The sequence below is a fragment of the Anser anser genome (assembly GCF_964211835.1).
Source record: "Anser anser genome assembly, chromosome: 17".
NCBI lineage: Eukaryota > Metazoa > Chordata > Aves > Anseriformes > Anatidae > Anser > Anser anser.
In genome coordinates, this window is record NC_139738.1 from 7265203 (window position 1) to 7279551 (window position 14349).

Genomic DNA, 14349 nt, shown 5'->3' on the forward strand with positions numbered 1-14349 from the left:
TGACACTGGCAAAGAGAGTTAAAGCAAATGTCTCCATGAGCTATCCTGCGGTTGTATTTCAGCTGTTTTGCTGTTCTGCAGTCTGTTGTTTTTCTTTGCCTATGTTATCTTTCACTTTACAGGATCAAGCGTTGCTAAGTAAAGCCATTCAGTATTTGAGTTCCTCAACCAAGGAAGGAAAGGACCTTGATCCTGAAGTGTTTCAGAGGTTGGTCATCACTGCTCGATCCATTGCTATTATGAGACCCAACAATCTGGTCCATTATACGGAGTCAAAGCTGCCACAGTTGGAAACAGGTAGACAAGTCTGGATTTTTCTTCAGCTTTCTCTTGTGGTAACTGAAAATGTCTTGTGGTATCTGGTTCAGTGTGAGAGGGTCATATTTGAAATATGATAGGCCTGAGATGGTCCTTGTAATGGAGACATCAGACCCTCTTAACAAAAGCCTTTTTCAAATAAACTTGGTGTTTCCCTGCATATTAATGCTTTGCTCTGCACAAGTATGACAGCTGTTCTTTGATCTGTACAGAGAGTGAAGAAGGGCAAGAAGCCCAGAAACATGCTGAAGGAGAAGGCTGCACATTTATTACCCAGTTGGTCAACCACTTCTGGAAGCTACATGCATCGAAACCCAAAAATGCATTCCTCGCCCCTGCCTGCTTGCCAGGTATGCTAGCTCTTTATTTGCTATAGTCAAGGTTGTGTGTTTTAAGGAAGCCTATTTTGAGCTTGTAAACAGAAAATTATTTGTTTCAAACTCGACTTAAGTTGTTAATGATGCCATGCACGCTTTATAAGGTATATCTCTGAATTCTGCTCTAAAACTTTTGTTCAAAAATAGGTGTATATACTAGTAAAAAGAGACTGATGATTGATCTATTTATGTCTGACTTCATGGGTGATTATGTTGGCATTAGGGGATATCCAGTGGTGCTGGTGTATGGCACATGCACTATTCCATATTCTATACAAGATCGGTGTTTAAGCTCATTTTGGACTGAAGCTTCAATATTTTTGTGGCACTAGCATTGTGCTTTGAAGTCTACACAAGTAAAAGATGCTTCCTGCAGCATCTTGATCCATGTGCTGAAATGGAAAGGTAGTTGATTACAGTCCTACTTTTATTCCTCCTTAGGTCTGACTCATGTTGAGGCCACGGTCAATGCTTTGGTGGATATTATCCATGGATACTGCACATGTGAACTGGATTGTATCCATACAGCATCCAAGATCTACATGCAGATGCTACTTTGTCCAGTATGTAACCTTGTTATGCTCTGTATCATCAACCCATAACGCAAATAACATGACAAGAGTAAAATACAGGTAAAATGGTAAGACGAGGCAATACAAAAGTAGAGGCTTGCAGCCAAAAACATACAGCCAGAGATAGATGAAGGAGAAATGCATCTCTCCTTGTATTTTAATAATGTTTTTCATGCATTAACATGTAATAATAAGTGTTGTTTTATGGCTGTTGGGAGAAACAGGGAATTTAGAAGATGGGTAGTGACATATGCCTTACATGAATCGTGACCAATCACAAGTGTATTTTTGCCCATCTTTCCAAATACAGTGAATAAGAACTTAAAGCTTAAGAAGTTTAATGATTACCTATTAACCCTCTAGGATCCTGCAGTGAGCTTTTCTTGCAAACAAGCTTTGATCAGAGTACTGAGACCAAGGAACAAACGGAGACATGTCACCTTGCCATCTTCTCCTCGCAGTAATACTCCTATGGGTATGAAAAAATCCATTCATCTTTGTCTTTAAATGAGCATGACCTACTTCATTTGTCAGAAAAGACCCCAAAAAAGTAGTCTTTTAAATGGGACAAAACTAGTCTTTCTTCTTTGTTTTCCTTTCTTCCCTCTCTCTTGCTTCCCTACAAAACTTTTTTTTTTTTATTATTATTCACCTTGTCTTTGATATTCTAGAATTCAAAGGGGAGATCTCTGAGATACTCTGATTTCAGTGGCAGCAAAGCTTGAGTATTTTATTGAGGTTGTAGTAATATAGTAATACACGCATATTTTCAAGCCTTTACGTTATCAGTAACAAAAATATGTGTGGACAAAAATTAGGGTATCAAATCTGCATTCAAGAGATACTTTTAGTATTGATATGAATTGTAGCTGTCATGGAATCTATTGGTAACTGTGAGTAAACAGTGGACGAGTTGTTACTTTTTTTCAGCACTGATTACCTTGTTCATGATATGTAAGGAAAGAGTGCATTTGTGAATTAATCCTTTTTAACTCAGGAGATAAAGATGATGATGATGACGACGATGCGGAAGACAAGCTGCAGAGCTCTGGGATAGCAAATGGTGAACATATCCGACAAGAAAGCCAGGAGCAAAATGAAGTTGATCATGGGGACTTTGAGATGGTGGTAAGTTCAGAGTACTTCTCTTTGGAGCCTTTTAAGTCTGCTAGGTACTTGGGTTTAGTTTAGTTACGATGAATCAATCCTTAGTGTTCCATTAGCTGGTGGTGGTTTGGCAAAAGCTCTCGTATTTCTTCTCCACAGTCTGAATCAATGGTTCTGGAGACTTCTGAAAATGTGAATAATGGGAACCCTTCTCCCCTGGAGGCTCTTCTGGCTGGAGCAGAAGGATTCCCACCCATGCTGGATATTCCTCCAGATGCAGATGATGAAACAATGGTGGAATTGGCTATTGCCCTGAGCCTGCAACAAGATCAGCAAGGTAAATTGTAAGCATTTATTGGTAGTCAGAAAGGTGAACAGAATATGAGGAAACTGGGAAAGAAGCAGAGCAGAAACTGTTGATGTGACCACCAACAAAGCAAAGGTAGTAGAACTATGAAATGTACATGAAAGGCCAGAGTTAACATAGTTTGTTTGTGGGAAGATACTCATCGTTTGTTTTCTTCTTGCAGGGAGTAGCAGTAGTGCACTTGGACTCCAGAGTTTAGGACTGTCTGGCCAAGCACCAAGCTCTTCATCTCTTGATGCCGGAACACTCTCAGATACAACAGCATCAGGTAACTGTTCACTGTGAGGAATATAAATAAATAAATAAATTTATATATAATTTTAACCTAAATAATGATTTAAAATTCATTTGTAAATAATATTTTGAAGAACCAGTTATTGCCATTGGCTTCATGTATCTTTAATAGTGTATTTATGACTTTTTCTTGCTTTGAAAGACTTTCATTATGGAGTTCTGAGGAACTGATTTCCTCCTCCTAAAACAAAGCAGACAAAGTAAATTATACATGGTATTTCCTTTGCATTTATAAACAACCAGCCATTGCCATTCAAGTAAATTAGATATTTGTAAATATGATAATAAGGTTTCCTTCTCAGGTATCTCCCCTCCACTGTTCTTAGCAGTCTTAAGTGTACTGATGAACACTCCACATTCCTTTTTGACTTGTAGTTGAAAATTGACGCAAAACCAAAAGATAAATCTTTGTGGCTTTTCTTTCATATGCAATTCTTTTGGAGTTATATTAAAACAGTGTTTTTACTTGTAACAGCTCTCTTTATTCTCTTAGCTCCAGCATCTGATGATGAAGGCAGCACAGCTGCAACAGATGGCTCAACTCTTAGGACTTCACCCGCTGACCATGGTGGGAGTGTGGGCTCTGAGAGCGGTGGCAGTGCGGTGGACTCGGTGGCTGGTGAGCACAGTGGTGAGTATTTCTTGCTGGATTTGTGTCTGTATATCTGATTTCTACAGTAATAGGACTTTACCAGCATTAAGTGGGGTGGATAATCCCTGGAAAAGAAGAAATCTGTTCTAAATAGGTGATGCCATGCATTGTTTTGCAGTTAGCACCAATGTGCCCTACAGATGGAATATTTGCTCACTTTCATAGTTCTCTAGAAGTGTGGAATAGTAGTTTTTGCTGGCCTGTAATAAATAACACAGTGCAGTAGCCTAGAGCAAGAATAAAATAATTCACTGTACTGCAGCGTAAATTGGGATGGGATAGAAGTAATTTTCTGCTTTTTGCTTGGGACTGATACCCACGTAAAACTGAGCAAAAGAGAATTAAATAATGTATTCAAAGGCTGCCAGTAATCAGACTTCTATCAAAACCAACGTCCACGCTGCCTGTCCTGTATAGAACACCCTCCTTCTGACTCAGTTTAAATTTATTGCTGTAGAACCAACTCAATTTGTGCCACAAAGATTTGAGTCACAAACACTGCTGGGGGTGTTATATTGCACTGGTGGAAAGATGCCCTTTAAAATTTTGAAGGTAACCACAAACATAATCTCTTTAGAGATTATTCCATAATTCCAAAGGGTAGTGCAACTTCATTGGTCTATAGGAAGAAGGCAGGATGCATGTGCACTTATGCTGATACTGTATTTCCCTTTCTTCTTCTTCTTGGTTTCTTTTTCAGTGTCTGGCCGTAGTAGTGCTTATGGGGACACAACAGCTGAAGGCCACCCTGCTGGACCAGGTAGTGTCAGCTCGAGCACAGGTGCCATCAGCACTACCACAGGCCAGCAAGAAGGAGATGGTTCAGAAGGGGAAGGGGAGGCAGAGGGAGACGTCCACACCAGCAACAGGCAAGAGGCTTTGTTTTCCTTTTCAAAAATCACACATCTGTTGTGCAGGGTCATTGTTTGTAGAGGAGTGGACTGTAGGTGCTGAAGTTCATGGAATGTGATTTGCAACTTTGGACAGTAAAAATCAAAAGCCGATCTTGTGTCTGAAACAGAATAGAGCAAACTGTTGTTGCAAAGTGCCTCCCTGTGTGCATTCACCATGTAACATTACACTTATGTAATGTGTCCCACAAAACTGCTACCTTTACAAAGTGATGAAAAAATAGATACGAGCCTATTAAACAGAAGAATCACTAGAATCTAACTCTAGGAAGCTCGTGAAATTCAGTGTTCAGGGGAAAAAAGTATGTACGAAAGTGCTAAGTACTTTGGGAAAGATTTGCAGTCTTCCATTCTGTGGGAACAGATGCTCAGTCATTTTTACAGTGCAGTTTGGAATTGATTTTCAGTTTCTAGATAGTTAAACTCTGCAAGTAGTCATGGTAGTCAGTCTGGTTCTGCAGAAAAAGACTGTCCATTGTCTGAGTTGCTCTGCATTTTTCATACTGCTTAAGTGTAAAGTCTGAGGGAGTCTGCTTCTGTTTGTGTTAATGTGGTCACCTTAAGATTTCGTGATTCTCTAAGTGTCTGTGGTAAATTGCAGTGCTCTGGTGGTAATCCTCTTGGGGCTAAAATTTTTTGCAATGTGTCTGATTCCTGCCTTCTGACTTCCTAGGCTGCACATGGTCCGACTGATGTTGCTGGAGAGGCTGCTGCAAAACTTACCTCAGCTCAGGAGTGTTGGAGGAGTCCGGGCCATTCCTTATATGCAGGTAACTGAGGAGGGCTCAGGAGTTAAGCCTTAATCACATAGTTAATCACTGCTACTAGTCTCGGGTTTTTGTTTGCACATGCTTTTCCATTTATCTTTCCTTCCCGGTCACAGTGTGCGAGTCCCTCTCTAAAGTGTTCAATCTGTTGCACAGCATTCCTTACCCAAACAGTTTTGCTAGGCATATACCCTTTCTCAATGTGGTGTTACTTTTAACTGATGAGCCTAAGGGATAAGATCCTTGAACCTCTATATATTTGGGAGGGTCTTTCACATTTGTACTGAAAATTCACGCTAGGGAGTAGTGTTGCAGGCAGAATTTGGGAAAGAACATGAATTAATCAAGATAAAAGCTGTGCAGAGGTTTTGTGAAAGATAGTCTGTATCTATCTTGAAAACATGGAAGCTGTCTTCTGTTAATTCTCTTACTTCTATTTCCAGGTTATTCTGATGCTCACTACAGACCTAGATGGAGATGATGAGAAAGACAAGGGAGCATTAGATAACCTTCTCTCCCAGCTGATTGCAGAACTGTGCATGGACAAAAAGGCAAGTTGTAGTATGAGCACATGATCTTCAGATGCTCCTTCTAGACAAAGTTTCTTCCCATGGAGGAATTAGATGCATTGGAGTCATAAAAACATAGTTGCTGTATGGATGTGCTCGGGAATTTTATTTCTGTTAGTTCATTTCACGTAACATAGAAAAAACCTCACCTGTGCCTGGTTCCAGTATTAGCAAGTGAGCACGAAAACTTGCTTGCCTTGAGTTCAACTCTTAAAACAGTCTTGATTGATCAATGATGTATGGTTGACATGTATACATTTCCATTTCTGTAACTCTTCTCTGGCACCCAGGCCACTGTCTAGTCTTAGGAGCTGAGGAATTCGGGCTGCTTTTTTAGTATTACTGTTTGAGCTTAAATTAGAAATGCTTTGTGAAGATCAGAGCACTGAAATTCAGATGCTTAGGACATGATGCTCAGCTCTGTAAGTAAGCAAGCTCTCTTTGCAGGATGTGTCTAAGAAAAATGAACGTTCTCCTGTGAATGAAGTACACTTGGTGGTAATGAGGCTGCTTAGTGTGTTCATGTCCAGAACTAAGTCAGGATCCAAGTCTTCCATTTGTGAGGTATGTTCTTCAAAATGCTTTTTCAGGAGGGTGATGTGGTTGGGGAGTTTTTCTTCATCAAAGATGGTATAAATGCTGTTACTTAAAATAGCTGGTGTAAAACCGAAAAATAGTTAAAAGTGCTTGGAAAAAGTTGTGATGGGTCTGTAATGTTTCTTGACTTATGAATAAAGATCTCTGCTGTGACTCAGATGGAGGAAACCAACACGGGAAGATGACTGGATTTGTTTTATGCACAGTTTGTTCTGTGCTAAGGGCAGAACATTAGTGATGTTATTTAAAATGCTCTGGTAGATTTTGTGTTGCATCTTACTGGTGCTGAAGGGGTTAAAAGGATTTGTAATGTGATTATTGGGAAGCAATATGCTGCTGTGTCAACGTAAAAGTCGCTAAGAGGATTCCTTAGATATTTGTTGCTAAAAGGTACAGTAATAAGGCATAAAAAGCAGTATGTGTGGTGGGAAGGAGATTAATAAAAAAGCATAGAGGTTAAAAAATTTAGTCTGAACTGCATCAAATTTTAATGAGCTTATGAGCTGTGGGGTTTGTTTGCATTTACAGGGCTGCTTTAATAGTTTTATTTACAGTAGCTTTTTCTCCAGCCTTTGTTATTCACTTGAGCTTCCCACAGAAATCAAAGCTCATCGTCTTGCAGAATGCAGGTGGAGCAATACCTGGGTGGAGCAGAGCCTCTGAGCAGCATCTGCATCAGGGACTCTTTCTCTACCAAAATTCACCCTCAGCTGGCCAAATCCCAGATAAACAAATAGAAATCCCAACTTAAAAAAAAATAAAAATAAAAAAGGGAAAAAAAGCCCTAGTCGTCTAATCCATAGCTCAGTGGCCTCTGGCACATGTGTCGAGGGGAGATTAGACTTAAGAGGAGATTTTATTTGTTTTCCTTTACTAAGCGCTTGTTCAAAAGAGTCTCTGTAAATGTTTGAGTTTCTTTTCATAAACATGGAAAAAAAAACAAAAACCAAAAAAAACAACCTCAAACAAACCGCAAACTTAAAAGTTGCCTGTAAAGTTTCATTTAAAAAAAAAAAAAGCTCTCTTATCCATACGGTCAGCAAATGCCATCCGATTGTCACAGCTTCCCTTGCTCTTCTGACGTGGTGGTTCTCAGGTGCTCTAGTAATCCATTTTCTCTTTGTTTCAGTCTTCCTCCCTCATCTCTAGTGCCACTGCTGCTGCATTGTTGAGCTCTGGTGCTGTTGACTACTGCCTGCATGTGCTGAAGTCTTTGCTAGAGTACTGGAAAAGCCAGCAGAATGACGAGGAGCCTGTAGCCACTAGCCAGCTCCTGAAACCTCACACTACTTCTTCTCCACCTGATATGAGCCCTTTCTTCCTCCGTCAGTATGTGAAGGTGAGTTGTGCCCTATGCCGTTAGTGTTATGTGACCTGCATTAAAGGACTGCTGCAGAGGAGCAAGTAAAAGCATTCTTGCAGAAGTGGTTTTTGCTCAGTTGTGCAATTAAAATCTGTTCCCTTAGTGCGCAGAGAAAATTATAACTGCTCTGAGTTCTCTAGCAGGGCAGCCCAGCTCGCTAGATCTCTTGCTGCCTGGCTAAATGAGGCAGTTCTGTGGAGCTGCTGTCATTGCTTCTGGTTCAGGTGTTAATCTTCCTGAGGGGAAGCTACTCCCTCATGTGACTCTTTATGCTTGGCAGGCAGAAGTTCTGAACCACCGCTATTCATTGTGGCAAGGAAGCCTAGCAGTTGATAGGGATTTCCACATTAAACCCCAGACTTGTTCAACCACCATGGTGCCTTCATTCCCCTAGAGTTGGGGAGAGGAGGGTTGATATATGTACAGGTACAGTGAAAAAAGTCCACTTAAATCTAAGCATGTCTCCTAAGTTGAAAGTTCATATATTAAAATGCCTTAGGGCTACAGAGTAATCTACTGCATCCTCATAGTTGCCTCCTAGGTACAGTCCTCATGCAGGTTTGTCAGCTTATTTTTGTTTATCAGTTGGGAGTGTTTCTTCTGGTTGCAAAGGTACAGAAGAGTTTTGTTTTTAGAAAATAAACAAACGCACCCTGTAGCTTGTCATGACAGCACAGTGGGAGTTCTCAGTGCCAGGGCCTGACTGATTTCTCTCACTTTCAGGGTCATGCTGCAGATGTTTTTGAGGCCTACACTCAGCTTCTGACAGAGATGGTACTGCGGCTGCCCTATCAGATCAAGAAGATTGCAGACACAAACTCCCGCATCCCACCTCCCATCTTTGATCATTCTTGGTTCTACTTTTTGTCTGAGGTGAGAACATGATACACCTGCAGGTTTTAAGCAGAAAATTCCACTAATGTTGCCTTACTTGGGAGAGATGAGGAATTTCATAGGATCAATCTCTGATTCACATCTGATTTTCCTCCCCCTTGAAAGAAGGTGAACAATTGGCTTTGTTTGATTCCTGTTGAACAGGTATCTAAGCATAAAGCATGTGTGGAAAATAAGATTGCTCTTGCTCCCTGTAACTCAGTGTTTGCTGCCAGAGAACTCTTAATACAAAATCTCTGAGGTGGTACAATACAATGTCATGCGTTGCTGTTGGTATTTAACTTAGTCCTTAAAAAAGAAAATAATAAGATGTTTGAAGTACATATTTTCAATTCATTTGTTTGATTCCATACTTGAGATGACAAATTATCTTACATTTGCACAAGTTTGTAGAAGGATTTCTTAATTAAGCTAGACTAGTTTTTTATTTGAGGTCACATTTTATTTTTATAGATGACAAAGAATAGTTTTCAGAAACAGTTTCACAGTCACACAGCTCAGGATGCTGCACTATTGCTGTGCAGTGTTTCTTCTGCCTATGACTTGCTTTTATGGGTGACTTTACCTTAAATCTGACTGATTCGTTAATGCATCTCCAGTATCTTAGCTTTTTGCAAGAAAACATGGTTTTGTTGGTGCAGGTTGCCTGCTCCTGAGTTCATAGTGCTGATGTTGTAGGCTTTTCTTTGTCTAGTACCTGATGATCCAGCAGACTCCCTTCGTGCGCCGCCAAGTCCGCAAGCTTTTGCTCTTTATCTGTGGATCAAAGGATAAATACCGCCAGCTCCGAGACCTCCACACTTTGGACTCCCATGTTCGTGGAATCAAAAAGCTCCTAGAAGAGCAAGGCATTTTCCTTCGTGCCAGTGTGGTCACAGCAAGTTCAGGCTCTGCACTGCAGTATGATACATTGATCAGCTTGGTAAGGAAAAGTGTGCAACTGTACTTGGAAGAAGTGTATGTTGCACTTATGTAAGATGTCAGTAATAAAAACACTGGCGTGGTATTTAATCCTATCCCATTGTGCCTTTCAGATGGAACATCTAAAGGCTTGTGCAGAGATTGCTACACAGCGAACGGTGAACTGGCAGAAATTCTGCATTAAAGATGACTGTGAGTTCTTTCTCTGAGAGAGCAGAGGGTATACATTACATGCCTTGGTTTGAATCAGGACTTCTTGGGTGGGGAGGCTCAACAGACAAAAAGAGAGGGACACAACTGAGAGTTTTGGGTAGGACCGAACCATTTCCATTACTAATTGTCACTGTGGTCTAATTGCATCTCTTCCGTAGCTAAAAAACGCAGTATGGTTTAATGGATAAGTTACTAGAACATGAATTATGAGATCTGCATTCTCTTTTTTGTACTGCTGTTGTTCCAGCATGTAAATTGGGACAAAACACTTTGCCTTGTTGTACCCAAATGTTATGCTCCCTTAGTGTAGGGATGGGAATGTTCGATAAGTCTGTGGGATGGTCATTGTCATGATCAAAGGTGTTTTTTGTTGGTGGTGGTTTGGTTTGTTTGGTGTGGGTTTTTCTGCTTTTAATTCAGGCAACAAAATTTTTCTCTTTTCTCTGCAGCGGTTCTCTATTTCCTCCTTCAAGTCAGCTTCCTGGTAGATGAAGGAGTGTCACCAGTTCTCCTGCAGCTGCTGTCTTGTGCTCTGTGTGGCAGTAAAGTACTGTCCATGGCTTCATCCTCCGGATCATCAAGCACCTCTTCCACCTCTGCTCCTGCAGCATCAGGCTCTGGGCAGCCAGCCACACAGAGTAAATCCTCCACAAAAAAGAGCAAGAAGGAGGAAAAGGAAAAGGAGCGAGAGGGTGAGCTGCAGCTGTGCCCTGTTCCGTGGCTCTTTCAGGGATGAAGTTTGTTCCTCTTAGCTTTTTGTACTTCTGTTTAGAGAGAACTGCTTGTTTCTCATTGTGATAAATAGTACTGTTGTGAAGGGGGCATGGATCTTGGCAAGGGCACTTGCAAACTTTAGCTACATCTAGGAGAGTTTTTACTCTCTCCTATAGATTTTTACTATATTTAGTAAAGGGGTCAAAGATGAAGTAGTATGCCGTAAGAGTTGGGGCTGAAATTAAGTGTTGGGTATACCCCAAACCCACTATGAGTATTTATTAACTTGAGTGGGCCTTAAATTGTCTAATGGAAGTTGCCTGTACCAGTGACCAAGTAGCTTCCACCTAAATTGCTTGTCCTGGGATGTAGGAGTTTGAAAGGCTCATGGAAATTAAATACTGTTGATGCACACCTAAATAGCTCTGCTCTTCAATGGTTATGTTCAGACTTGTTTCCTTTGTCTGACATGTAAGCTATGTTGGAGCCAAGGCTGCTTCTTAATGGATGCCCAAAGTCTTGGGAAAGTAATTAAGCTTTCCTGTAAAAGTCATGGACATAAATTCTCTCCTGGCTTTTCTTCAGGAAACTATTTTGGCTTTCTCTGACAGACGATTCTTTGTGACTGTTTCCACTGCCCTATTATTTCTGCTTTTCTCTTTATCGGGATGTGTAGCACATTTCTCACATCCTTACTGGCAAGTATTCTGGGAGTTTTCTTTTGTGTTAATCAAAAGCTTTAGCTTATATTTAAAAAAGTGATAATATTAAAAAAGAGGAATATTGAACTTGCTTGTTGACTTAGCCACAGTCATTTGCCTCCATTATCTGCATGATCTGTATCCATTATTCTTTATGATCTATAGAATAGGAAAGTGGCTAGCCTGTGAGGTACTCTATTCATGTTTTCTTAAGTCTGTCTTTTACTACCCGGTGTTCCCTAGGTGAGAGTTCGGGCAGTCAGGAAGATCAGCTGTGTACAGCTCTGGTGAACCAGCTGAACAAGTTTGCTGATAAGGAGACCCTCATTCAGTTCCTGCGTTGCTTCTTGCTGGAGTCCAACTCATCCTCTGTGAGATGGCAGGCCCACTGTCTCGCACTCCACATCTACAGGTGAGCTCGGAGGGAGCCTTTCTGAGCCAATCTCAGCTCAGTTCTGGAAAGACGAAAAAGCTGTGTCCTTGTGGAAGAGTTAATGTTTGAGCCTCTGTCCTGAATGCTTCTGAGACTTGCAGATAATGACATCACCTTGCGTTGCTCACACTATTCTGCAGTTGGTGGGACTGGAGATGTAAGTTGTGACTTACACATTGAGTTACACATGTGACTAACGCTGATTGAGTTATCATCTGCAACAAGCACTTTATTTCTGCCTTCAGAATCTGGCTCCTGACATCTACAGGAGTAGGTGTTTGTGGGAGAGTGAATTTCTGAATCAAATGCAGTCTTATGCAATTAAAAAGGTGGGAGTTACATATGCAAAGGCAGACTTCAGGGTGCTGAACTACTTCACAAGTCTGAGTTGCTGCAAGACCTCTGTTCTTATTTCGGAGATTGCTGTAATACTGCTGTTGGCAAGAAGAGTTGAGATTTGACTCTGAACTCTCATGTATAGCAAGATAATAGTTACAACATTTAGTGATCTGTAGAATGTATTTTCCTTCCCCTATGTTGTCATTCCCCTATCTTGTCAATACAGCTGTTGTCAAAATAGCTATCTCAACAGGCCTAATTGATCTGTGATCTATCCAACAGGAACTCTAACAAGTCTCAGCAAGAATTACTGCTGGATCTCATGTGGTCAATCTGGCCAGAACTTCCAGCCTATGGAAGAAAGGCTGCCCAGTTTGTAGATCTCCTGGGATACTTCTCTCTGAAAACACAGCAGACTGAGAAAAAGGTAAAGTGCCTCTCTGAAAAAGTACATCATCCGAGGCCCAGCCAGTTATGAATTCTGTTAGTACTTGTTTACGGTACTGCTGGGACAGATTTTCTGTCAAAACAGCTTCTGGTGGAAAGTTTTCATTCCCAAAATTTAAATGTTAAAAAAGGTAGACTCCTTAAAAAATTGGGGATTGGGGATTTTTTTTATTTTGCTTTGTTGTGTTGTGGTTTTTATTTTTATTTTATTTAGAAGAAAACTTTTCCTTGGGAAATCTGCTGGTTCCAATTTATAGATTTTTATTTTATTTTTTTTATATTTCAGCTCTTAGAAATTTTGTAACTGTGACTTTTGAACAAAGGAAGTGGTGGGATTTCTTAGGGGACCAGTGGGCTGAGAACAAATAATTTAGATGCACTGATACTTGCATATCTATTTTTAAAGAGCTGGGAATACGGTAGGAATCTTGGCAGGCATTTGCAGTCATTGGCTCTGACAAATAGCGCTGTTATTGTGGTAAAAGTCTAATTTTAGGATCTGTTAACGTTTCTGGTTAATGACTTAACCACATAAATTCCTGTGGGTATAGTGCGTGCATCTTCTGGGGGACCTAGCATGCCACAAGATGAGTAATCTTTGTCTTTGTAGCAATTAAAAAAAAAGCTGAGAAGACAGTATTTCCTAATTGTGTTTCAGTTGAAGGAATACTCCCAAAAGGCTGTGGAGATCCTCCGGACTCAAAACCACATTCTTACTAACCACCCTAACTCCAACATTTACAAGTGAGTTTCTTCTTTCTTTGATCCATTTCACTAAAGGAGCTTTTCAGCAGAGAAGCTGCAATCCACAGGGGAATACACAATTCTTCTAATGAAATTGTGGTGGAGGAAGGACCCCCACTGAGATTACATACTTGCTGCAGCTGGTCTTGAGAGAATAGCAGGCTTTTTTCTGCCATGTAAAAAAATAAATTGTATGTGTGATTGGCAGTAGATTTTTTTGCATTTTTTTTTAAGGCAGTAGCTTTAGGGCTTTTTTTGCTTTCCTGTTTGGTAAATGTTATAAAATAGTAGGAACAGTTGGAGAATATAGTTTTGCAGAATTATGTTTTGTGGTCTTGGTCATATCTTGACTGTTAATAATTTTTACTGAAATGCTGCCTAGTGAAAAAACAGTGAATACCAAATTCCATAAGTTAGTTTTCTTCCCTCCATTCCAGCACGCTCTCTGGGCTGGTGGAATTTGATGGCTATTACCTAGAGAGCGATCCTTGCCTCGTCTGCAACAATCCAGAAGTGCCCTTCTGTGTAAGTACCTGTTGTTCTTACCCCCTTTCCAATTAATTATAGGGTTCCCAACCTTTTACAGCAGCGTGATTTGCTGTTTCTGTGTTTTTGGGATGTGATCATATTGGCGGTGTGTCCATGGATTTGGTTTTTGTCTCCTCAGTATATTAAGCTTTCCTCCATTAAAGTGGACACGCGGTATACTACCACTCAGCAAGTGGTGAAGCTGATCGGCAGCCACACCATCAGCAAAGTGACAGCGAAGATAGGAGACCTGAAACGCACCAAAATGGTCCGAACCATCAACCTCTATTACAACAACAGGACAGTGCAAGCTATAGTGGAGCTGAAAAACAAGTAAGTTCATCCATGTTTTTTGTGTGCAAGCCTCTGAATTTGTTGCTACAATTCCTGGTGAGGTGAATAGATTGGATTTGTATTAGCCATTCTGCACGCAGCTTGTTTCATCTTCCTGGCTTGTTTTAGGTAATGTTCCTTCTTAGGCTGTTACTTATCACTGTCCACACTGAGTGGGATTGTTCTGA

General features: G+C 40.6%; 1 protein-coding gene across 3 annotated transcripts in view; it reads left to right on the top strand.

Annotated features, from left to right (window-relative positions):
* The window catches only part of UBR4 (ubiquitin protein ligase E3 component n-recognin 4), a 77740-nt gene that overhangs the window by 35452 nt on the left and 27939 nt on the right, over window positions 1-14349 (top strand). Inside the window, exons 52-73 of one of the 3 annotated variants that reach the window (XM_083802392.1) lie at window positions 123-297; window positions 531-668; window positions 1137-1258; window positions 1631-1742; window positions 2265-2395; window positions 2534-2711; window positions 2905-3009; window positions 3511-3666; window positions 4388-4556; window positions 5272-5368; window positions 5809-5916; window positions 6382-6498; window positions 7661-7870; window positions 8618-8767; window positions 9483-9710; window positions 9823-9901; window positions 10372-10614; window positions 11581-11749; window positions 12392-12536; window positions 13215-13300; window positions 13738-13825; window positions 13968-14161. In XM_083802392.1, coding sequence (XP_083658518.1) covers window positions 123-297; window positions 531-668; window positions 1137-1258; window positions 1631-1742; window positions 2265-2395; window positions 2534-2711; window positions 2905-3009; window positions 3511-3666; window positions 4388-4556; window positions 5272-5368; window positions 5809-5916; window positions 6382-6498; window positions 7661-7870; window positions 8618-8767; window positions 9483-9710; window positions 9823-9901; window positions 10372-10614; window positions 11581-11749; window positions 12392-12536; window positions 13215-13300; window positions 13738-13825; window positions 13968-14161 — 3200 coding nt within the window. The remainder of the gene's footprint in view (window positions 1-122; window positions 298-530; window positions 669-1136; window positions 1259-1630; window positions 1743-2264; window positions 2396-2533; window positions 2712-2904; window positions 3010-3510; window positions 3667-4387; window positions 4557-5271; window positions 5369-5808; window positions 5917-6381; window positions 6499-7660; window positions 7871-8617; window positions 8768-9482; window positions 9711-9822; window positions 9902-10371; window positions 10615-11580; window positions 11750-12391; window positions 12537-13214; window positions 13301-13737; window positions 13826-13967; window positions 14162-14349) is intronic. The other 2 variants (XM_083802390.1, XM_083802391.1) reach the window with 2 other exon arrangements.